The 23,372-nt window shown below is 41.5% G+C and overlaps 1 protein-coding gene across 3 annotated transcripts in view; it reads left to right on the top strand.

The window, feature by feature from the left end:
• tmem39b (transmembrane protein 39B) overlaps window positions 1–23,033 on the top strand; it is a 39,494-nt gene extending 16,461 nt beyond the window's left edge. Inside the window, exons 5-10 of one of the 3 annotated variants that reach the window (XM_055656691.1) lie at window positions 843–997; window positions 6,280–6,613; window positions 15,178–15,365; window positions 15,970–16,090; window positions 18,728–18,787; window positions 22,690–22,827. In XM_055656691.1, coding sequence (XP_055512666.1) covers window positions 843–997; window positions 6,280–6,613; window positions 15,178–15,365; window positions 15,970–16,090; window positions 18,728–18,745 — 816 coding nt within the window. In that variant the 3' untranslated portion in view covers window positions 18,746–18,787; window positions 22,690–22,827. Of the gene's footprint in view, window positions 1–842; window positions 998–6,279; window positions 6,614–15,177; window positions 15,366–15,969; window positions 16,091–18,727; window positions 18,788–22,088; window positions 22,281–22,689 lie in introns of those variants that run through there. The other 2 variants (XM_055656689.1, XM_055656692.1) reach the window with 2 other exon arrangements.
• Window positions 23,034–23,372: the final 339 nt, after the last annotated feature.

Here is a 23,372-nt window from a genome sequence, read left to right as displayed (position 1 = left end):
TGGAGGCTGGGCCACCCGGAACGGCCGCTTCCTGGTTGGAGCCCGCGGCTGCCGAAGCCGACATGGCCGCGCCGGTTTGGAGCTCCCAGGCTCCCGATGAAAAAGTCGGCGCCGCCTCTCCTGCACGCCGCCTCTCCGCAGACCCGCAGCCCGGAGATGTTGCTATCAGCGGTCCAGCGCGGCGACCCAGGCAAGGCATCGCCTGCTCCGCTCCAGCGCTGTGCCGCCACTGAGGCCGAGGTTCTGGGCGGTCCCCGCCAGGAAATGGTGCTCCAAGCCCGCTGGGAGGCCACGAGGGCGGGTCGACGGGCAGTCCGGAGAAAAGGCTGCCACACCGACCAGGTAGGGACCTAGAAATAAAGTTACACCTACCCCCCACATTAAAAAGACTATATCCCCTACAAACAAAAAACAGGACTCACTAAAAACTTTTTTTTAAAAACGAATTTAAAACGGACGGCTGCTGGCTAGCAGCCATTCACCAAGAATGACCACCTTGCATACCGTCACCTTTCTTTGAATTACCAAGGTCAAGCAATATGATTCAATAATTCAAATTCAAAGGAAGTTTGTTTAGATCTGCCTAATCAAATAAGGCTTGTTTCTTGTAAATATCACTAACTCTGTATTTAGAATAATCTATTCTAAACTAGAATCTTCAATTACCTGAAGATGTAAAACTGAGATAATCTAAAAATAGAAATGCAGATTAAGATTGGTAGCGTTTTACGTCAATGAAGAAGAACCAAAAATAGCAATTTTATATCGAACCAGTTTTCAATGTGTTACTCCTGAATTTTGTATTGCTTCCAAGCATCTTCTTTTATCTTTTTATTTTTCAGGCCTCTCATGGAGGTAAAATATCAGTACCCCAGTCAGTTATTTTTGTAACCACTCGATTCGCTGTTTTGACTGGAACAGGATGGAGCCTTTGCCGATCACTCATTTACCTCTTTCGAACATATTCTTTTTTGAATTTATTGTTCCTTTGTTATCCGTAAGTTGCCAACTTCCAAAGACTTTCAATTGTTTATGAAAAATGACTTTATTTAGTATAATCGAACATTTAAATGGGAATTCAAAGAGCAATTATTATGCTTGAAGATGTTCTTGGTTAAAAACAATTTAGTGGGACAAGGAAAATGAGGTAACTAGAAATTTGATTTTTGGAATTGAATATCTAAAACGGGGGTTGAGAAGAATAGAGACAAAAGAAACTGCAGATGCTGCAATCTTGAGCAAAACACCAAGTGCTTGAGGAACTTGGGTCAGGCAGCATCTAGGGAGGGAATGGATAGACAAAGTTTCCGGTCAGGGCCCTTCTTCAGACCCAAAATGTTGTCTGTCAGTTATCTCCACAGATGCTGCGGGACCCACTGAGTCCCTCGAGCACTTTGTGTTTCGTTAAGAAAAATAGTTTGTTCCAAGATTCATTTTGAGTGAGGCCCATCATTAAAATGGCTTGAACAGGAACAAAATAAATCAGAAAGACTTATGGAATGTTATCTTTTGTCTTGAAAACTTTAGTGCAAGGATATATGAATGATGCAGCTCTACCATACCATGGTTCACCCTTTACTGATGTGTTAAATAGTTCCGATCTGCTATGTCAAACATTTGGTGTTGCTGGTGCATTTGTGAAGTGGCAATCACTCTGTTATACAGACAATCAATGGACGATAACGGACACCATCTCCCCCCTCTCCCATGGTCCATTATAACAAGGGTTTACAGTAATTGCTGACGTTGAAAAGGTTTTGAATTCTTAATTTGCTTCCTAATTTTGATTCTTCAATTTTTAATAGATTTTTTTTAGTAGGCTTATTTTAGTGCAGCCCATCAAATATTTGGAATGGTTCAAATGTTAATTACGATGTTTAAAATAAATTTAGACGTGGATAGAAAAGGTGCATGGATAAGGAAGGTTTAGAGTGATATGGGCTAAATGTAGGCAACGAGACTAGCTGAGCTAGACATCTTTGTAGGCATGGATGAGTTCAGTCGAAGGGCTTGCTTCTGTGCAGCATAACTCTGATACTATTTGATATTCTGTGTTGCTACCAATCCATGAGATAATAATAGCTTTGATCACATCCTGGACCTTTGCAATTCTGTATCCCTGCTAATTCGCCTTCAGTCATGCTACTACCCAGTTGACTATCATCACTAGTCCTAGATATATTAGAAGGTAGACAAAAATGCTGGAGAAACTCAGCGGGTGAGGCAGCATCTATGGAGCGCAGGAAATGGGCAACGTTTCAGGTCGAGACCCTTCTTCAGACCCATCCTGGATATATTACTTTTGTCTCCTCATCCAAATCATTGAGATATTTTATGAACACTGGAGTCTCAGCACGGATCCCTATGTCACCCTACTCATCACAGCCTCTCAACGCTAAAGTGAATCTTTGCGTCTCTCCCAGATCACTCTCTCTTTTCCCCTCTCCCGTCGGGCGAGAGGTACAGAAGGGTGAATGGTCGTACCATCTAGATTCAGGGAAGTTTCTTCCCAGCTGTTATCAGGCAACTGGACCATCCTTTCATAGAAACATAGAAAATAGGTGCAAGAGTAGGCCAATCGTCTCTTCAAGCCAGCACCGCCATTCTATATGATTATGGCTGATCATCCAAAATCCAAGTCACCCTACAGCCTCATAGCATCCTCTTCACAGTTCACACTGCCGCCCAGCTTTGTGTTATCTGCAAACCTGGAGATGTTCAACAACTAGAGAGCACTACTGAGCTACTATCAACCTCAATGGAACCTGGGACTATCTTTAATCGGACTTTACTGGACTTTATCTTGCACCAGTGTTATTTCCTTTGTTGTGTATCTACACTCGACGGCTTGATTGTAATCACGTATAATCTATCCGCTGACTGTTTAACACGCAACAAAAAGCTTTATACTGTACCTCGGTACGTAACAATAAATTAAACTAGAAACAGGACTTTGGCCCACCATGTCCATTCTAACCATTGGACCCTTTTCTACTCATCCATTTTGCCCACATTAGGACCATAGCCTTCTCTACCTTTGTGAATCAATGGTATGTCTCGATCCCTTTAAATATTGTGCGAGTCTCTGTGTCACCCACCTCCTCAGTCAATGCACCCCAGATTATGACCATTCTGTGTGGGGGAAAATCCTCCCTCGGATCCCCTCCATACCCCGTGCCTCTCGCATTACATTTTAGCGCCCTATTCGCTTGGATGATTTAATTCTGACTGACCAGTCCACGTGAGAATGTATTCCAAATCCCAGATGTTCCAAAGGAGACGCTAGAGACTGCAGATGCTGCAATCCTGAGACAAATACAAACTGGTGGAGAAACTCGGAATCGGGCAGCATCTGTGGAGAGAAATGAATTCTTCCAGTATTTGTTTTTGCCCATGTCATAATGCCATATGCCATGGAAATAGATCCTTTGACCATACTTGTCTGTGCCAGCGAAGTGCGTCTAATTTACACACATTTGACCCATATCACTGTAAACCATTCCTATCCATGTGTGTGTTCAAATATACCCACCACTATGCATTAAAGTTGTCCCTCAGCTTCCCATTAAACCTTTCCTCTCCCATCTTAAAACTCAAAAGTTCTTGATTCCCCTACCTTGGGGAAAAAAATTCTTCATTAATTCTATTGGTTAACCTCATGTTTTTATGCATCTCTATAAGAGCCTCTGGTATTCCAAGGAATTAAGTCCAAACTAATCAACCTCTCCCTATGGCTTAGTCCTTCGATTCTGGGCCATACCCATGAGAATCTTCCCTGTACCCTTTCCAATTTAGTGGCATCCTTTCTACGTATAACTAACATAACATCACAGGGAATTAATGGGTCCTTTTTGGAACGGCAGGCTGTGACTAGTGGGGTGCCAAAACTTTTATTTCCAGAGAGTTGTGAATCTGTGTACAGAGGCAGTGGAGGCCAATTCACTGGATGTTTTCAAGGGAGAGTTAGATTTAGCTCTGGGCCTAATGGAATCGAGGGATATGGGGAAAAGGCAGGAACGGGGTACTGATTTTGGATTGTGCTGGCTGAGGGGCCGAATTGCCTACTTCTGGACCTATTTTCCCTGTTTCTACATCTCAAATTCTACATTCAATACTGGTTTGATGTCCCAAACTAGGCATACCACCATTTTTGGTTTAATCTGCAAATTTATTAACAATTTTAACTATTATTATCATCCAATTCATTAATGTAGGTAACAAACTGCAATGGATCTGGCACTGACCCCAGTGACATTCCACTGGTCACAAGCCTCCAATCAGAGAAACAACCCTCCACAGCTCTCCTTTGAATCCTTCCTCCAAGCCAGTTTTGATCCAATTGGCTAGCTTACCTAAGATTCCATGAGCTCTTATTGTTCCAGACTAGCCTGCCATCTGGGACATTGTCAAAGGACTTGCTCATGTCCACATAGATAACATCCACTGCCCTGCCTTTATCAGTCATCTTGGTGACCTCTTAAAATATACCTATCAGATTTGTGGACACTATTTCCCATGCACAACGCCATACTGACTATTTCTAATCTGTCCGTTCCTATCCAAATGTTGGGAAATTCCGACCCTAAGAATCCACTCTGATGTCAAGGCCGATGTCTGTAGCTCCCTGTTTTGTCCTTGCTGGCTTTCTTTAATAGCATTACATTCGGCTTAAGGGGCTTCACCTGTGGCTAAAGATGATGCAAATATTGCTGCAAGGGCCTCCTCAATTTCCTCCCCAGCTTCCCACAATGTCTGGTTCAACTCATCCATGCCGACTAAGATGCCCCACCCAAGCCAATCTCAAATGTCAGTTGAATAAAATAAGATTAGTGTGAATGAGGATAGAAAAAAATGCTGGAGAAACTCAGCGGGTGAGGCAGCATCTATGGAGCGAAGGAAATAGACAACGTTTTGGGCCAAAATCCGTCAGTCTGTAGAAGTGTTTCGGCCCGAAACATTGCCTATTTCCTTCGCTCCATAGATGCTGCTTCACCCGCTGAGTTTCTCCAGCATTTTTGTCCACCTTCGATTTTCCAGCATCTGCAGTTCCTTCTTAAACATTAGTGTGAATGATGGTTGGTGGGGACTGTTTCATTCCATATTTCACTGACTATGATGATAGTGGTAAGATGGAATTTAATTCTCATGAGTGATATTATTCACATTGGGAAGAGCTAATTTGGCTTTGGAATAGATAATGAATGGTAATTCTCGAGGGAATATTGAGGACCAGAAACCAGAGGATCCTTGATGCACAAGGTGGCAGAACAGGTGAGTAAGATATTTAACATGGTGCACAAGATATACAGGGCACAATGGAGGCTATAGTCCAACATTATAAAATATGGATTGGGCCACAGAAAGAATACTGCCACACTACAGGAAGAATGTGATTGCACTGGGGATGATGCAGAGAAATTTCACCAGGGTGTTGCCAGGGATGGATGAGCTGGGCTTGTTTTCCATGGACCAGAGTGTCTGATAAAGAATCTGACAAAGGTGTAAAAAATAAGACATTTTCTTTCCCCATAGCAGAGGTGTATAAAAGCCAAAGAATATGTTGAAGGTGAGGGATAGTAGTTTAGAAGTAATCTGATGAATTGTTTTCACCCAGAGGTTCTTATGGAATGGAAAACACTGCCTCCGTGGAGATTTCCTGCAATATATAAGTATCCAGTCACCAAAGCACAGTCGACTGATCCAAATACTGAAAAATGGGATTGGTAGGTCTGTCACTGCCAGGCTTTTCACTCCTGCCCTCTTGAAAAGACAGATGACATTTCTCGTCTTCCTGTTGTCTGGTACATTTGTGGTCAGCAAAGATTTAAAAATCTTAGCTAGAGCTAAAGCAAACTCTTCACTTTCCGATGGTCACAGCCTGTGATCAATTTCTTCAGGCCCTGGGAGATTATTCACTATCAAGCTTTCTAAAATATAGAACTCCTCCTCTTTATTTACAGAGATGCAGTAGAATTTCCCCTTTCCCTTCGTGTTCTCCCAACTCAAATCCTCTGACCTTTCCTGACGGGGTTTCTCTTACCTTTTTCTTATCCTGAAGAAGTGCTGAGTGATCTTCTGACTCATTAAAAAAGAATGCATATTTGTCAGTAAGAAATGCAGCAATGAATAATGATACATGGACAAAATGCTGGAGTAATTCAGCGGGACAGACAGCATCTCTGGAGAGAAGGAATGGGTGACGTTTCGTGTCGACACCCTTCTTCGGACCCGTCTTCGTAATGAATTATCATAGTTGCTCTTTATTTATTGTCTTTGCAGGTTTGGAATGTACATCCCTTTCTTCCGTTTGAAATACAATGCAAAAAAGTCTAATCTCTCATCTGTGGCTAACATAGGCCCCAATGAAACAATAACAGCAGTTGAAAGAAGTAAAGATTATTTAACAGTTTTGAAGGAAACCTTAAAAAATCATACAAACCAGCTGCACAGCCTAAATTCTATGCCAACACATGCATGCTGCTTGTCTCCAGACTTGATAAGAAATGAAGTGGAACACCTGAAAATGGACTTCAACTGGCGCATGAAGGAGGTTCTGGTTAATGCAATGCTCAGTGCTTATTATATAGCATTTGTGCCCGTTTGGTTTATAAAAGTAAGTAATGCAGTATCAAATGCTTTGTGTATAGTGTTTCATAAAAACTGACTGCAAAAGTTTTTATAGATATGTGAAAAGAAAGAGATTAGTTAAAACAAATGTTGGTCCCTTGCAGTCAGAAACAGGTGAGTTGATCATGGGGAACAAGGATATGGCGGACCAATTGAATAACTACTTTGGTTCCGTCTTCACTAAGGAAGACATAAATAATTTGCCGGAAATAGCAGGGGACCGCGGGTCAAAGGAGTTGGAGGAATTGAGTGAAATCCAGGTTAGCCGGGAAGTGGTGTTGGGTAAATTGAATGGATTAAAGGCCGATAAATCCCCAGGGCCAGATAGGCTGCATCCCAGAGTACTTAAGGAAGTAGCTCCAGAAATAGTCGATGCATTAGTAATAATCTTTCAAAACTCTTTAGATTCTGGAGTAGTTCCTGAAGATTGGCGGGTAGCAAACGTAACCCCACTTTTTAAAGAAGGGAGGGAGAGAGAAAATGGGGAATTACAGACCAGTTAGTCTAACATCGGTAGTGGGGAAACTGCTAGAGTCAGTTATTAAAGATGGGATAGCAGCACATTTGGAAAGTGGTGAAATCATTGGACAAAGTCAGCATGGATTTACGAAAGGTAAATCATGTCTGACGAATCTTATAGAATTTTTCGAGGATGTAACTAGTAGCGTGGATAGGGGAGAACCAGTGGATGTGGTGTATCTGGACTTCCACAAGGCGTTCGACAAGGTCCCACATAAGAGATTAGTATACAAACTTAAAGCACAAGGCATTGGGGGTTCAGTATTGATGTGGATAGAGAACTGGCTGGCAAACAGGAAGCAAAGAGTAGGAGTAAACGGGTCCTTTTCACAATGGCAGGCAGTGACTAGTGGGGTACCCCAAGGCTCAGTACTGGGACCCCAGCTATTTACAATATATATTAATGATCTGGATGAGGGAATTGATGGCAATATTTCCAGGTTTGCGGATGACACTAAGCTGGGGGGCAGTGTTAGCTGTGAGGAGGATGCTGGGAGACTGCAAGGTGACTTGGATAGGCTGGGTGAGTGGGCAAATGTTTGGCAGATGCAGTATAATGTGGATAAATGTGAGGTTATCCATTTTGGTGGCAAAAACGGGAAAGCAGACTATTATCTAAATGGTGGCCGATTGGGAAAGGGGGAGATGCAGCGAGACCTGGGTGTCATGGTACACCAGTCATTGAAGGTAGGCATGCAGGTGCAGCAGGCAGTAAAGAAAGCGAATGGTATGTTAGCTTTCATTGCAAAAGGATTTGAGTATAGGAGCAGGGAGGTTCTACTGCAGTTGTACAGGGTCTTGGTGAGACCACACCTGGAGTATTGCGTACAGTTTTGGTCTCCAAATCTGAGGAAGGACATTATTGCCATAGAGGGAGTGCAGAGACGGTTCACCAGACTGATTCCTGGGATGTCAGGACTGTCTTATGAAGAAAGACTGGATAGACTTGGTTTATACTCTCTAGAATTTAGAAGATTGAGAGGGGATCTTATAGAAACTTACAAAATTCTTAAGGGGTTGGACAGGCTAGATGCAGGAAGATTGTTCCCGGTGTTAGGGAAGTCCAGGACAAGGGATCACAGCTTAAGGATAAGGGGGAAATCCTTTAAAACCGAGATGAGAAGAACTTTTTTTACACAGTGGTGAATCTCTGGAACTCTCTGCCACAGAGGGTAGTTGAGGCCAGTTAATTGGCTATATTTAAGAGGGAGTTAGATGTGGCCCTTGTGGCTAAGGGGATCGGGGGGGGTATGGAGAGAAGGCAGGTACGGGATACTGAGTTGGATGATCAGCCATGATCATATTGAATGGCGGTGCAGGCTCGAAGGGCCGAATGGCCTACTCCTGCACCTAATTTCTATGTTTCTATAACCAACACTTCAAGACTCGTTGTACTTGAGGATAATGATTCACAAGTTTTCTTAAATACCAAAAGGAAATTGAATGTATAACTTTAGGATCTTGACTTGCACATAGCTTGTTTTATTTTGCAAATCAATCTATAATGTTATATACAAGTCAGGATGCTTTGCGAAGAAAGCTGCAAGATAATATAGTTGTGTTTTTTCTTGCTTTGATGCTTACTGGTAGTCAGCTGGGAGTGGTACTGATGGCAATTACAATTTTTAAAAACACTTGGACAGGTTCATGTATAAGAAAGCTTTAGCGGGTTATGGACCAGACACAGGTAAAGGGGGTGAGCTTAAGCATCTTGATTGGCATGGACGAAAGGGTCTGTTTCTGTGCTGTATAACCGTATAAATATTTATGTCATAGAAACAATAGAAAATAGGTGCAGGAGGAGGCCATTCGGCCCTTCGAGCCATCACCGCCATTCATTGTGATCATGGCTGATCATCCCCTATCAATAACCCGTGCCTGCCTTCTCCCCATATCCCTTGACTCCACTAGCCCCTAGAGCTCTATCTAACTCTCTTAAATCCAACCGGTGACTTGGCCTCCACTGCCCTCTGTGGCAGGGAATTCCATAAATTCACAACTCTCTGGGTGAAAAAGTTTTTTCTCACCTCAGTCTTAAATGACCTCCCCTTTATTCTAAGACTGTGGACCCTGGTTCTGGACACCCAACATTGGGAACATTTTTCCTGCATCTAGCTTGTCCAGTCCTTTTATAATTTTATATGTTTCTATAAGATCCCCCCCTCATCCTTCTAAACTCCAGTGAATACTAGCCTAGTCTTTTCAATCTTTCCTCATATGGCAGTCCCGCCATCCCAGGGATCAATCTCGTGAACCTACGCTGTACTGCTTCAATCACAAGGATGTCCTTCCTCAAATTAGGACAAATGTCGGGTGCAGCTTAATCTTTGCTTGTCTATTCCATTTGATTTCTGATTGAATAAAACTGATTGTATTGTATTGTGTAAACAGTCAAGTCTGTGTCTGAGAGCCGGGAATGGAAGTTCCTTTTCTTTTGCTTCCTTGATCGACATTGAGATTATTAAATTTGGAGATAAGCATCCATATATGGATTCATTATCTGATGAGTTGCAAATTTTGAAATTATTCACGTCTCCATTTCTCACCTTATTTGGGTGGCAAGATGTAAATGAAGCAATCAAATGTGATTATTTACGACAGTGGTGTTGAAAAGTACATGGCATTGTTCAGGACTCGTTCTTCAGTAAGCCCATGATGACATCTAACAGCATTGTTGCGAGTGATAATTTTCTTATGACAATTGTAGCCATCCGTTGTGTTGGGTATGTTGTCATTGTGGTTTTGCACATTGTAGTGGCTTGCTTGGCTAGTTCAGTTATTTATGCTGTTTTGGTCTGGAATTACACATAAGCCAGACCAGATAAGGGCAGCAGGTTTGCTTTGCAGAAAGGAGTTGTAAACTGAATTTTAAATTTCACTGGTTTCATATTTACTATATTTGAAGGAACTGCAGATGCTGGTTTAGACCAAAGATAGACACATAAAGCTGGAGTAACTCAGCGGGACAGGCAGCATCTCGGGAGAGAAGGAATGGGTGACTTTTTGGGTCGAGACCCTTCAGACTAGTCGGGGGAAAGGGAAAGGAGATATAGACGATGATGAGCGATATATGAATAATGAATTAAAGATTTGCAAAAAAAGCAACGATGAGAAAGGAAACTGGCCATTTTAAGCTGTTTATTAGATGAAAACCAGAAGCTGGTGCGACTTGGGTGGTGGAGAGAGAGGGAGTGCTGGGGTTACTTGATGTTAGAGAAATCAATGCCACTGGCCTGTAAGCTGCCCAAGCCAAATATGAGATGCTGTTCCTCCAATTTGTGTTTAGCCTCCCTCTGACAATGGAGGAGACCAAGAACAGTAAGGTTAATGTGGGAATGGAAAGGAGATTGAAAGTGTTTAGCAACCGGTTGATCAGATGGGTCCTGGCGGACTGCTTTTACAGATAGTCCATCTTTAATTATTTTATGTTACCCACTTGTAATGGTGATATTCAGACTTTTGGTTCTGGTTCATTAATCTTTGCCTCAAGATAATGATGAATAGTTTAAGACACAGGAGTGCTTGTGGCCTGTTGTCTCTGAAAAATAGATTATCTCTTAATTCCACCTTCCAGCAAGAGGCCTTTAATAGGCATTAAACATAGTACAGATTCCAGGCTTTTTATAAATTTCTACCTCAATCGCCCTATCAGGCTGTGAAATCCAGAACTTTGTCAGTGTCAGCCTTTTTTCCACGACTTCCCATCTAATCTTTGACTTAACTGCTTGAAATCCGTAACAGAAACAGAAAATGCTAGATAAACCTAGCAGGTATTTCCAGTATTTTTTTAACATTTTCATTTACTTGAAATCTGTCCCCTGGTTTTCAACCCCACAGAGGAAATGTCCTTACTTTGTTTCTCATTGTAATCCTTCATAATTTTGTGCACAGTTCAGTCGTAGCCTCTTTTTATTTCTCCCTCTATCTGAAAGATTCTCACTATAATAATTATATTCTTCTCGGATCTGTGCACAGTATTCTAATTGGTGTCTCACTGGGCCTGCACATAATTTGTAGTATATCATCTCAGATCTTGAAAAAAAACATTTCTTTGCAACACAAATGCATAAATTCATTTTGCTGTCCTCTGCAACAACAATTTTGTTATTATACTTTTTATATATGAATATCTCATGATTTAGAGCTGCATTGGAGGGCTAACAATTATATTTCTTATTCCGAGTGATGAGGGGCTTGGAAGAATCCTGCATACGGTGTTCCCACGTACATGTTGCTGTTGACGTTTTTGCTTTATGGGAAATGCTGTTTGGGTAATTAGGAGAAATAACTAGTGTACTTTGTAGATAGTGTACACTATGATGACCTGACACTTGGAAAACATTTGTTTTAATTTATAGTTTCCACAGACAAATTGCATGTCAGTACTTTAGCTCAGCATCCCGTTTGAATTTTATTGGTTTCTGTGAGATCTCTTCTCAATCCTCTATTCTTGGTGAATATAAGTCTCCTTACGATACGATCGAACTTTATTCATCCCCGGAGGGAAATTGGTCTGCCAACAGCCATAGCACACAAGGTACACAAACTTGAAATTAAATTAAGTGGGGAAAAAAGAAAAAGACACGCAACTGTTGTCTGGCTGCCGTGTGCACAGCCTTAACCAGAACAAACAAACAAATACAGGCTTATATATCCCCCCCCCCCCCCCCCCCCCCAGATATCTAAGGACCCCTGGACTTCCTGTCCTTGCAGGACCATGTTTGCCCTGAACTATAACTATTTCATTTTAAAAAGTCTCCTACTTCCCTAACCTGCAGGTCACTGCTCCCAGTCTGTTCTCCAGTTTTCTTTAATGTTGAAATTGTCCTTGAAAGCTTTTGCAAGCTGTTCATCATCCATCAAGGCCTTGAGTAGGGACATTGAGACGTTTTATGTTGCAGTTGTACAAGATGTTGGTGAGGTTGCACCAAGGGAATTCTGTTCAGTTTTGGTAACCCTGCTACACAAAGACTTGCTATTATGCTGAAAAAAATGCGAAATAAAATGTAATGATGTTGTAAGGAATCAAGCGCCTGAGCTATTGGGAGAGTTTGAGCAGGCTAGGACTTTATATATACAATACAATACAATACAATATTCCTTGCAGCGTCACTGATTGAGGGGTGATCTTACAGAAGTGTATAACATCATGAGGGACACAGATTGATACACACAGCTTTATCCACATTTCGGGAATCAAGAATTGGAGGGCATAGGTTTCAGGTGAGAGAGGTAAGATTTCATAAAAACATGAGGAGGAACATTTTCACAGTGTTTTGTATATGGAACGAGTTGCCAGAGGAAGTGATTGACGCAGATACAGCAACAACATTTATTTGGACGGATAAATGAATAGGAAAGGTTTAGAGTGATATGGATCAAATATTGGCAAATGGGGCTAGCTTAGAAGGGGCATCTTAGGCAGCGTGGATAGGTTGGGCTGAAGGGCCTGTATCTGTGCTGTGAGTCCATGATCTGTTCAAATGTCTTTTAAACCTTGTAACTATAATAGCTGTAATATTTTAAATGGACCTGAAGGACATGTTTTGGCACACAGATGGTAGTGCATATATGGAATGAGCTGCCAGAGAAAGTGGTTAAAGTGGGTACTATAATAACGTTTATGAGATTTAGGCAGGTACATGGCTAGGAAAGGATTAGAGGGACATGAGCCTAAAGCAGGCAGTTTGGACTAGCTTTGATGAGCATCTTGGTCGACAAAAGCAAGTGGGGATCAAAGTGTGTTTCCAGGTTATTTTAATCTATGGCTCAGGATTTCGATAGCGTCCACTTGGTGATGTTAATGCGGAGAGTGGATGGGTATGCTCTCTCTTGTTGGAAGTGATCATTCCTAGACACTTTTCTGGCATATATGTTTCTTGCCACATCAGCTCGTGCCTGAATATTTAGGTCATTTTGCACATTCACGTGAACTGTTTAATCATTAAAGAGTTAAAATGGAAATTAACTTTTTGGATTTGAATGTTGAGCCAACATCCTCAGTCCCAACCTTATAATAAAGGAAGGTTATTTGTGAAGTAGGCGAAGATTGTTGGGCCAAGGAAACTACCTTGAGGAGCTTCTGCATGATAACCTGGAGTTGGGATGTTTGATCATCAGCAACCACAGTGAGGTACGATTGCAAGGATTTGAATATTTTCACTTTTTAATGCTCCTTCTCTTCTAGTTTGACAAGTCACTTTGATACATACTTGGCCAATGGTCCCTTAACTTCAAGGTAATTCGCTGTGCTTGTCTCTGGAATTTATTGCTCTTACTTGAATTTTACTTACACGCCTGGACAATTTTCCACATAGTCACTGTTGTAATTGTTATTGAGTCACACAGCACGGAAACAGGTCTTCGGCCTAACTTGCTCATACCGATCAAGATGCCCCATCTACACTTGTGCCGCCTATCTACATTTGGCCCATATCCCTCTAAACCTTTCCTATCTATGTAGCTGTCCAAATGTCTTTTAAATGTTCTGAATATTTTGCCTGGGGTTGTAAGCTGTCCTGAAGCACAGATATTATTACCATACCTGGGATGTTGACTAATCCCTCTGGGTTTATTTTATGAATCCAGTGCTCATCCATTTGTTGTACCTTGCACTGTGAAATGACATCCAGCTTCTTTAATGATGATCTCGGGAAGAAGTCAAGATTCAGCGTGTACTTCTTACTTATGGCCGAGTGCTAAATGTTTCAGAACCAGAGAAATTTGAGAAGTGCGTTGACCATGATGCCTATGTGCACACATGAGCATTAGGCCCGTATCCCTCCATGCCCGTCCCATCCGTCCAAATACGTTGTAATTGGATCTACCTCCCCTGCCAGCTCATTCCACATATTCACCATGCCCTGTGGAAAAACTTACCAGATCACCTTTACATTTCTTTCCTCTCACCTTAAACCTGTGCGGTTTAGTTTATAGATTCTGTTGCTGTGGCAAAAGATTCTTAGTACCTATCTCATCTATGGCTCTCATTATTTTATAAACTTCGAAGATCATCCCTCGGCTCTGTACGTTCTAGCTGGAATAAATTGAGCCTGTCCAATTTGTCCTTATAACTAATATCATCCTCATGAATCTCTTCTGTACACTATCTATTGTTACCACATCTTATAGTGTCGTGGTTTGTACAACTGCAACATGACATTTCAACTCTTGCATTCTGTGCCCTGGCCTATGAAGACGAGCATACCAAATTCCCCTTTCACTATCATATCCAACTGTGTCACCACTTTCAGAGAGCTTTGGATTTGCATCCAAAGGTCTCTGTCCCAACATATTTGACCTTCCAAAATATATTACATCACACTTGCCCAACTTTCCAGATGATCTTTTTCTGTTTGGGACAATTGACTTTGCTATCTGCAGCTCCACCAACTTCCTTGTCTGTGGATTTACAAATCCTATCCCCTTCATTATCATCCAAGTCAGTAAACAACAAAATACCAGCACCAATTAACTGCAGTGCACCACTTGTTATAGACTTTGAGTTGGGAGGGAAAACCCAGCCTATTTTGGATCTTGTTTGCCCACATGTGTCAGATGCATGTGCATTAACTTTTTAAGCCATGTGGGCCTTGTCAAAAGCGGTACTATAGACAATAGGTGCAAGAGTAGGCCATTTGGCCCTTCGAGCCAGGTGCTGTCAGGTGTGAGTTTGTGCCATCTTGTTGGTTGCTTGAATACACCTCATAAGAATTTGTGGGATTTGCTTGAAACCAGTATTTAATTATTTCCATTTCTAAATAGTTAGTGCAAATAAATCATGTTCCTCTGAGGGTTTATCCACCAATGGATAATATGTGTAAACTGAAAAAGGAAAGCCTGTAATTAAAGGCAGAGAATATGGACTTTGGCTTGTAAATCGTCCACTAGCTTATTCATCTTTGATTTCAGCATTAAAAAAAATCAATTTCTGGGTAATTGGTATGTGCATACAAATTCTCAATCTTTATTTTTCATCCCAAGAAAATGATATATAATCAGTAATATGTTAATATATTTGTGTTTTTACAGAGTACACAATATTATGACAAGAGGTGGTCGTGTGAGCTTTTTATCTTGGTTTGGGTCAGCACCTGTGTAATACTCACAAGGCACCTCTTACCACCACGCTATTGTGACCTGCTACACAAAGCAGCATCACATCTGGGTTGTTGGCAGAAAGTAGATCCTACACTCTGTTCCAATGTACTTCAGCACCCGTAAGTAACTTAAAATCTCGAGCACTGTATTCTTTAGTTTTACTAAGTTTCTGTTTAAAGTATTGATGAGGTTCATACCTTTTTGCCTTTTATCCAGATTTGTATTGTTAATCTGAGTATGTAGTGCCATGCTAAAACCATTAACACAATACCATGCAGTCTACTTTAAATAGTTGAAGATTTTGTCCCAAAAAAATGACTGTCTTCTAGTAATGTAGGATAAAAAGGATTTTTTTTACTTTATTAATGTACCCTATTAAATTTCAGCAAAGCATAAGTTCTAGGAGCAGAATAAGGACATTCAGCCCATCAGGTCTACTCTGCCCTTCAATTATGGCTGATCTATCTTTCCCCCTCGACCCCAAAGTTGTATTGCATGAAATTTGGAGGAAGGCATTGTGGAATTAACACCACCCTGCAGTTCAGGAATCAAATATTTTTGTGCATTTCTAGATTACTGGTGTACATCAGTAATGAGGCTTTAAGTTTGGAATAGCGACTGTAATAGAAGCTGGTTATTTTTGTACTTAAAATCTTAATTTTACTTTGGATATATATTTTAAGAACCACCCAGTGATTGCTTTTATTTGTTCCATGCTTCTAGCTGGTCAGAAGAGTATATGTGGCCACAGGGAGTATTAGTAAAACATAATAAAAATGTATACAAAGCCATGGGAAATTACAACGTGGCAATTCCTTCAGACGTTTCACACTTCAGATTTTATGTAAGTATGGATTAGCATCCTAAGATAATTTTTTATTATAACAACTATTTGTAATCATTTGATTTTAAGAATTCCCTACTTTGTATTAATTTTAAATGTGAAATGTTCTTTGTCACAAAGCACTGAATCAGAACCTGCCGGCTGACCTAGTTGCCTAACCAAACTAGTCCCTTTTACCTGCACCTGGCCCACATTCCTCCAAGCCTTTCCTATCCATGTACCAGTCCAACTATCTTTAAAATGGTTATTTATCCGATTTAAATTATGTTACAAGAAGTCATAATCATACAGTACAGAAACTTGCCCAGGGTGACCAAACTGCTAACGCTACACTAGTCAACCTGCCTACATTTGGCCCACAATACTCCTTGTCATGTCCTGTCCATGTACTTGACCAAATGTCTGTTAAATGTTCTTGTAGTATATGCCTCAACTACATCCTGGCAGCTCATTCTGTATATCCACCGCATTCTGTGGAAAAAGAAATCTCTCGGATTCCTATTAAATCTTCCTCTTCTCACCTGAAACCTATGTCCTCAGGTTCTTGATTCCCCTACTGGATAAAAGACTCTGTGCATCTACTCTGTCCATCCCCTCATCTTATACACCTCTCTAAGATCACCCCTGATCCTCCTGTACTCCAAGGAATAACTAGACTGACCAGCCTCTCCCCATGGCTCAATCTCATGGGTCCTGGTAACATCCTTGTACATCTTCTCTGCACTCTTTCCAGCTTAACAGCAAATTCCTACATCAGGGTGATCAGAACTGAACACAATACTCCAAATGTGGCCTCACCAATACCTTATCCAACTGCCATCGTCCATCTACACCTCCCATTTTGCAGCACATTGGCCCAATGATTAAAATCCGGTTGCAATCTTAGACACACCTTTTCACTGTCACCAATTTTATTGTCATCTGCAAAGTTACTGACCATGCTATCTACATTCTTGTTCAAATAGTTCACATAAATACTGAACCATAGTGGACCCAGCGTCGATCCCTGAACAACGCCACGTTGCTGGCTTCCAGTCTAGAAATCTGTCTCCACGACAATGGATCTGGTATGCCTAACAGCTTGGAAACATATCAGATCCATGCTGATCAGTGGATCCTTTTTCACACCATTCATTAGAGTTAGGGTCTGAAGGAGGGCCTTGACTTGAAATGTCACCCATTCATTTTCTCTGGAGATGCTGCTTGTCCTGCTAAGTTACTGCAGCATTTTGTGTCTCTCCTTGGTGTAAGCCAGCACCGGCAGTTCCTTCCTACACTATCCATATAGCTGTCTAAATGTTTCTTAAATGTTGAAATAGCACTTGTCTCAACTACCTCCTCAGGCAGCTCATTCCATACTTCCACCACCCATTGTGTACAAAGGTTACCCCTCGGATTCATATTAAATCTTTCCCTCCTCGCCTTAATCCTATGTGCTCTGGTTCTCGACTTCCCTACTCTGGGCAAAAAGCTGTGCGTTTACCCAATCTATTACACTCATAATTTTGTACACCTCTAAGATCACCCCTCATCTTACTGTGCCTCAAGGGAAAAAAAATACTATCCTGTTCAACCTCTCCATAACTCAGGCCCTTGAGACCTGGCATCATCCTTGTAAATCTCTGCACCCTCTCCTGTTTGACAACATGCTTTCAATAACATGGTGACCAAAACTGAACACAATACTCCAATTTGTGTCTCACCAACGTCCTGTGTAACTATAACATGATCTCCTAACTTCAATACTAAACACTGACCGATGAAAGCAAATGTGCCGAAAACCTTTTTGACCACCTTTTAGATTAGTGACACTAATCTACACCTATCTACCTGTGACATCACTTTCAAGGAAATATCTCCCTTCAACCTTCGAAGTTCCAGAGAAAACAATCCAAGTTTACCCAAGAAAAACACACAATGCCAGAGTAGCACTGAGTCAGGCAGCATCCCTAGAGAAGCTGCATAGGTGATGTTTCGGATCAGGACCCTTCTTCAAATGCTGCCTGACCCACTGAGTTACTCCAGCATTTTGTGTTTATCTTCGTTATAAGGATCGGATAGGTTGAGAAGGATATCGGCCAAACTCAGACAGGTGGGACTAGTGTAGATTGGCAGGTTAGCCAGCATGAGTATGTTGGTGCCAAAGGGCCTGTTTGTACACTGTATAAGTATATAAAATTAAAAGAAGCATAGCCAGGATAGATTGTTGGAACGATTTTCCCAGGGTGGAAATGTTCAACATGAGAAGGCATAGCTATAAGGTAAGGGGAAACGTTGAATGGAGATGTGCAGGACAATTTTTTTACACGGATGGGAGGGGGTCTTGGAACGTATTGCCAAGGGTGGTGATGAAGACACATATAGTGGCTTCTAAGAGGCTTTTAGATAGGCGCATGAAAGTGCAAGGAATAGAGGGATCTGGGTCGTGTATAGGCAGATGAGATCAGTTTAATTTTGCAATATATTCAGTACAAACATTGTGGGCCAAAGGACCTCTTCCTGTGCTGTACTGTTCTGTCACCTATCCATGTTCTGGGGGGTGCTACCTGACTTGCTGAGTTACTCCAGTACTTTTGGGGGGGGTTTGTAATCCAGCATCTGCAGTTCCTTGTTTCTACATTTTGTCTCCTTTCTAAGCTTCTGAGGCATAGTTGAAGTCCAGACCAAAGCAATGGATTATGAATGGAGATGACTGAGGTAAAACCTCCAAATCCAACTGACTGATAGAGCATGGAAATTGGCCATTAAGTCCATCATACCCACACCAACCAGTAGTCACCCGCAACATCCAGAGTTGGCCCATGGCCTTCAATACTGAGGCACTTGTCTTGTCTAGAAAATTGTCTTCCTGGAAGGAAACACAGGGTGATGATGGAAGCTAGGATTAGGCATGTTACTAATAACTGACTGGTGATGTGCCTCAGGTTTGTGCTCAGACAATTTCTGTTTGTCATCTGTATCAATGATTTGGATGAGATTTGGATCAAGGCATGACTAGTAATTTTGCAGATGACACTAAAGTGGGTGGCATTGTAGATAGCGAAGATGGTTGTGAAAAATGCAGCAGATCATGATCTGTTGGATAGGTGCACTGAGAAATGGATGATGAAATTGAATACAGAGAAGCACGAGGTGTTGCATTTTGTTATGTGCAACCAGGGCAGGACCTACACAGTGAGTGGCGCAACCTTTCGGGAGTGTTATCGAGCAGAAGGATCTTGGAGTGCAGGTACGTAGTTCTTTGAAAGTAGCGTCACAAGTGGTCAAAAAGATTTTTGGCGCATTGAACTTCATCTGTCAGAGTACTGAGTATAGAAGTTCGGAGGTCATGCTGCAGGACACTGGTGAGGCCACATTTAGAGTTGTGTTTAGTTCGCGTCACCATGTTAAAGGGAAGATGCTAAGCTGGAAAGAGGAGAAGAGTTACGAGGGTGTTGCCAGGACTCGGGGCCTGAACGATAGGGAGAGGTTGAACAGGCTAGGACTTGGAGCGCTGTAGGTTGAGGATCTATGAGGGGATTAGATAAGGTAAATCCACAGTCTTTTACTTAATAAAGGGGATCAAGAACCAGAGGACATGGGTTTGAGGGGAGGAAAGATTTAATGGGAACATGAATAGGGAAGATACAAACAAGAGGACATGACTTCAGAATTAAGGGACAGAAGTTTAGGGGTAACATGAGGGGGAACTTCTTTACTCAGAGAGTGGTAGCGGTGTGGAATGAGCTTCCAGTGGAAGTGGTGGAGGCAGGTTCATGGTATCATTTAAAAATAAATTGGATAGGCATATGGATGAGAAGGGAATGGAGGGTTATGGTATGAGTGCAGGCAGGTGAGACTAAGGGAAAAAGGTTGTTCGGCACGGACTTGTAGGGCCGAGATGGCCTGTTTCCGTGCTGTAATTGTTATATGGTTATATGAGAGGCAACTTTTTTCGCACAAAGATGATTGTTGAATGGAATGAGCTTCCAGAGGTGGTGGTTAAGGCAAGTACTATCAGAATGTTTAAGAAACTTTTGGACAGGGACAGTGCCCTCCATAATGTTTGGGATAAAGACCCATCATTTATTTATTTGGCTCTGTACTCCACAATTTGAGATTTGTAATAGAAAAAAATCGCATGTGGTTAAACTGCACATTGTCAGATTTTAATAAAGGCCATTTTTATACATTTTGGTTTCACCATGTAGAAATTACAGCAGTATTAATACATAGTCCCTCCATTTCAGGGCACCATAATGTTTGGGACACATGGCTTCACAAGCATTTGTAATTGCTCAGGTGTGTTTAATTGCCTCCTTAATGCAGGTATAAGAGAGCTCTCAGCACCTAGTGTTTCCTCCAGTCTTTCTATCACGTTTGGAAACTTTTATTGCTGTTTATAAACACGAGGGCTAAAGTTGAGCCAATGAAAGTCAAAGAAGCCATTATGAGACTGAGAAACAAGAATAAAACTCTTACAGACATCAGCCAAACCTTAGGCTTACCAAAATCAAGTGTTTGGAACATCATTAAGAAGAAAGAGAGCACTGGTGAGCTTACTAATAGCAAAGGGACTGGCAGGCTAAGGAAGACCTCCAAAGCTGATGACAGAAGAATTCCCTCTATAATAAAGAAAAATCCCCAAACACTTATCCGACAGATCAGAAACGCTCTTCAGGAATCAGGTGCAACTGGTTAGCCGCAAAAATAGGATGGCCAAGTTACAGTTTGCCAAGAAGTACTTAAAAGAGCAACCACAGTTCTGGAAAAAGGTCTTGTGGACAGATGAGACAAAGATTAACATATCAGAGTGATGGCAAGAGCAAAGTATGGAGGAGAGAAGGAACTGCACAAGATCCAAAGCATACCACCTCATCTGTGAAATACGGTGGTGGGGTGTTATGGCCTGGGCATGTATGGCTGCTGAAGGTACTGGCTCGCCTATCTTCATTGATGATATAACTGCTGATGGTAGTAGCATAATGAATTCTGAAGTGTATAGACACATCCTATCTGCTCAAGTTCAAACAAATGCGTCAAAACTCATTGGCTGGCGGTTCATTCTACAGCAAGACAATGATCCCAAACGTACTGATAAAGCAACAAAGGAGATTTCAAAGCTTTAAAAAATGGTCAGTAATTGAGTGGCCAAGTCAATCACCCGATCTGAACCCAATTGAGCATGCCTTTTATATGCTGGAGAGAAAACTGAAGGGGACTAGCCCCCAAATCAAGCATAATCTAAAGATGGCTACAATACAGGCCTGGCAGAGCATCACCAGAGAAGACACCCAGCAACTGGTGATGTCCATGAATCGCAGACTTCAAGCAGTCATTGCATGCAAAGGTTATGCAACAAAATATTAAACATGACTACTTTCATTTATATGACTTTGCTGTGTCCCAAACATTATGGGTGCCTTGGGGGGGGGGGGGAGGTCTATGTATAAACATCGCTGTAATTTCTACATGGTGAAACCAAAATGTATAAAAATGGCCTATATTAAAATCTGACAATGTGCACTTTAACCACATGTGTTTTTTTCTATTACAAATCTCAAAGTCTGTACAGAGGCATATAAATGATGGGTCTTTGTCCCAAACATTATGGAGGGAACTACATGGATAGGAAAGGTTTGGAGGGATATAGTAGGTGGGACCAGTTGCAGGTGGGGCAAGTTGGTCAGTGTGGGTAAGTTGGGCCGAAGGGTCTGCTTCCACGTTATATGACTCTGTGACTATTAAATACTGTCAGCAACTCTGCATCCATCAGTTTTTCAATGTATTTCTGGTGCTCGCCACTCTGGGTGAAGAAGATCCCCCTCAGATTCACTACAAATCTCTTGCCTCTTATGCTAAACCTATGTCCTGTGATTTTATGTATCCCTGATATAGGGAAAATGTCTTGCATTCCACCTGAGCTATACTCCTGATGATTTTGTGTAACAATCATGTCCCCTCTGAATCTCCTCAAGGGAAAACTGACCCAGTCTCTCCATTCCCTCCTCCATCCCAGACACCATCCTGGTGAATCTTCTCAGCACCCTTTCCTGCACGATCACATCTTTCCTAAAAGTGTGATGAATAGAACTGCATAAGGATCGCCAGCTGGAGGCATGTGTGATCAGCAGGTGTTATTGTGGGATCTCAGCTGGACAAGAATGGTTCTGTTCCTATTCAAATTAGGCCAAAATTTGTCATAACTTTTTTTGGGCTTCTTTACGACCCGGTGTGGGGGGGACCGCTGGGAGGGAGGGGAGAGAACAATGGGGATCCAGAGTGGGGGGGGCAGCCGGGAGAGGGGAACAAAGGAGGACCTGGTGCGGGATACTTTAACTTTGTCAGCACCCTTTATGTGGTGACTATTGCAAACCTTTGCAAGCAAACAATTTCGCTGTGATTTGTCACGTGACAATAAAATATTCAATCAATCAATCATAACGTAATATTTCTGCTCATTTTCGTCTGTTATGTTCGTTATGCATGCTGCAAATTTACTGCTTGCACCAATGCTACTAAATGATGCGTTCATTCAAAAAATGAAAAATATGTAGCAGGACTGAAGTTTGCTGTACATGTGTCTGTTGAGTAAAAGTTCTGTTGTATTTTATCTGCAGTTTTTCTTCAATAAACCACTGAGGATCCTGAATATTCTTATAATTATAGAGGGACTCGTCATCCTCTATCAGTTGTACTCCTTAATATGTTCTGAAAAGTGGCATCAAACAATATCTCTTGCATTGATTCTTTTCAGCAATTATTATGCCTTCTTTAAACTACTTCGAGACAGAATCGTTCTGGGCAAAGCATATTCATATTCTGCAAGTGGAAATTCAGAGAGTAAAGTAAACTAGATATGTTGCCCCTTATCCCACAATGTCTATTAAAATGATCAAGCTTTGTATTTTTTGTTACAGTTTTTGTGTAACTTGCATTAAAATATTTTTGTATGTCAAACAGCCCTTATTCGATGATCTTGTGTGTTTAATGACTTTCTGAAAAAGATAATTAAGCTTGCTCTGCTTGTCAATAAACTCTGCTGATCCGCTCATTCGAGCATTGACCATGAAAAAAAAAAAAAACTGCTTATGTTGGAAACCTGAAGTAAAAACAAAGTATGAAAAACATTTGGCAGGTTAGGGAACATAGTGAAAAGAGACAATTCTAAGTTTCTATTTACATTGCTGCATGACCTCCTGCATGTTTTCATCTCTTGTTTTCTACCTCCCCATAGTTATTCTGATACATATGACTGCAAATGTGGACAGTTATGTGGATAGGAAAGGTTTAGGGCAAATGG

The sequence above is a fragment of the Leucoraja erinacea genome, chromosome 26 (genome assembly GCF_028641065.1).
Source record: "Leucoraja erinacea ecotype New England chromosome 26, Leri_hhj_1, whole genome shotgun sequence".
NCBI lineage: Eukaryota > Metazoa > Chordata > Chondrichthyes > Rajiformes > Rajidae > Leucoraja > Leucoraja erinaceus.
Note: the sequence above shows the minus strand (reverse complement) of the source record. Positions and strands in the feature narration are given on the sequence as shown.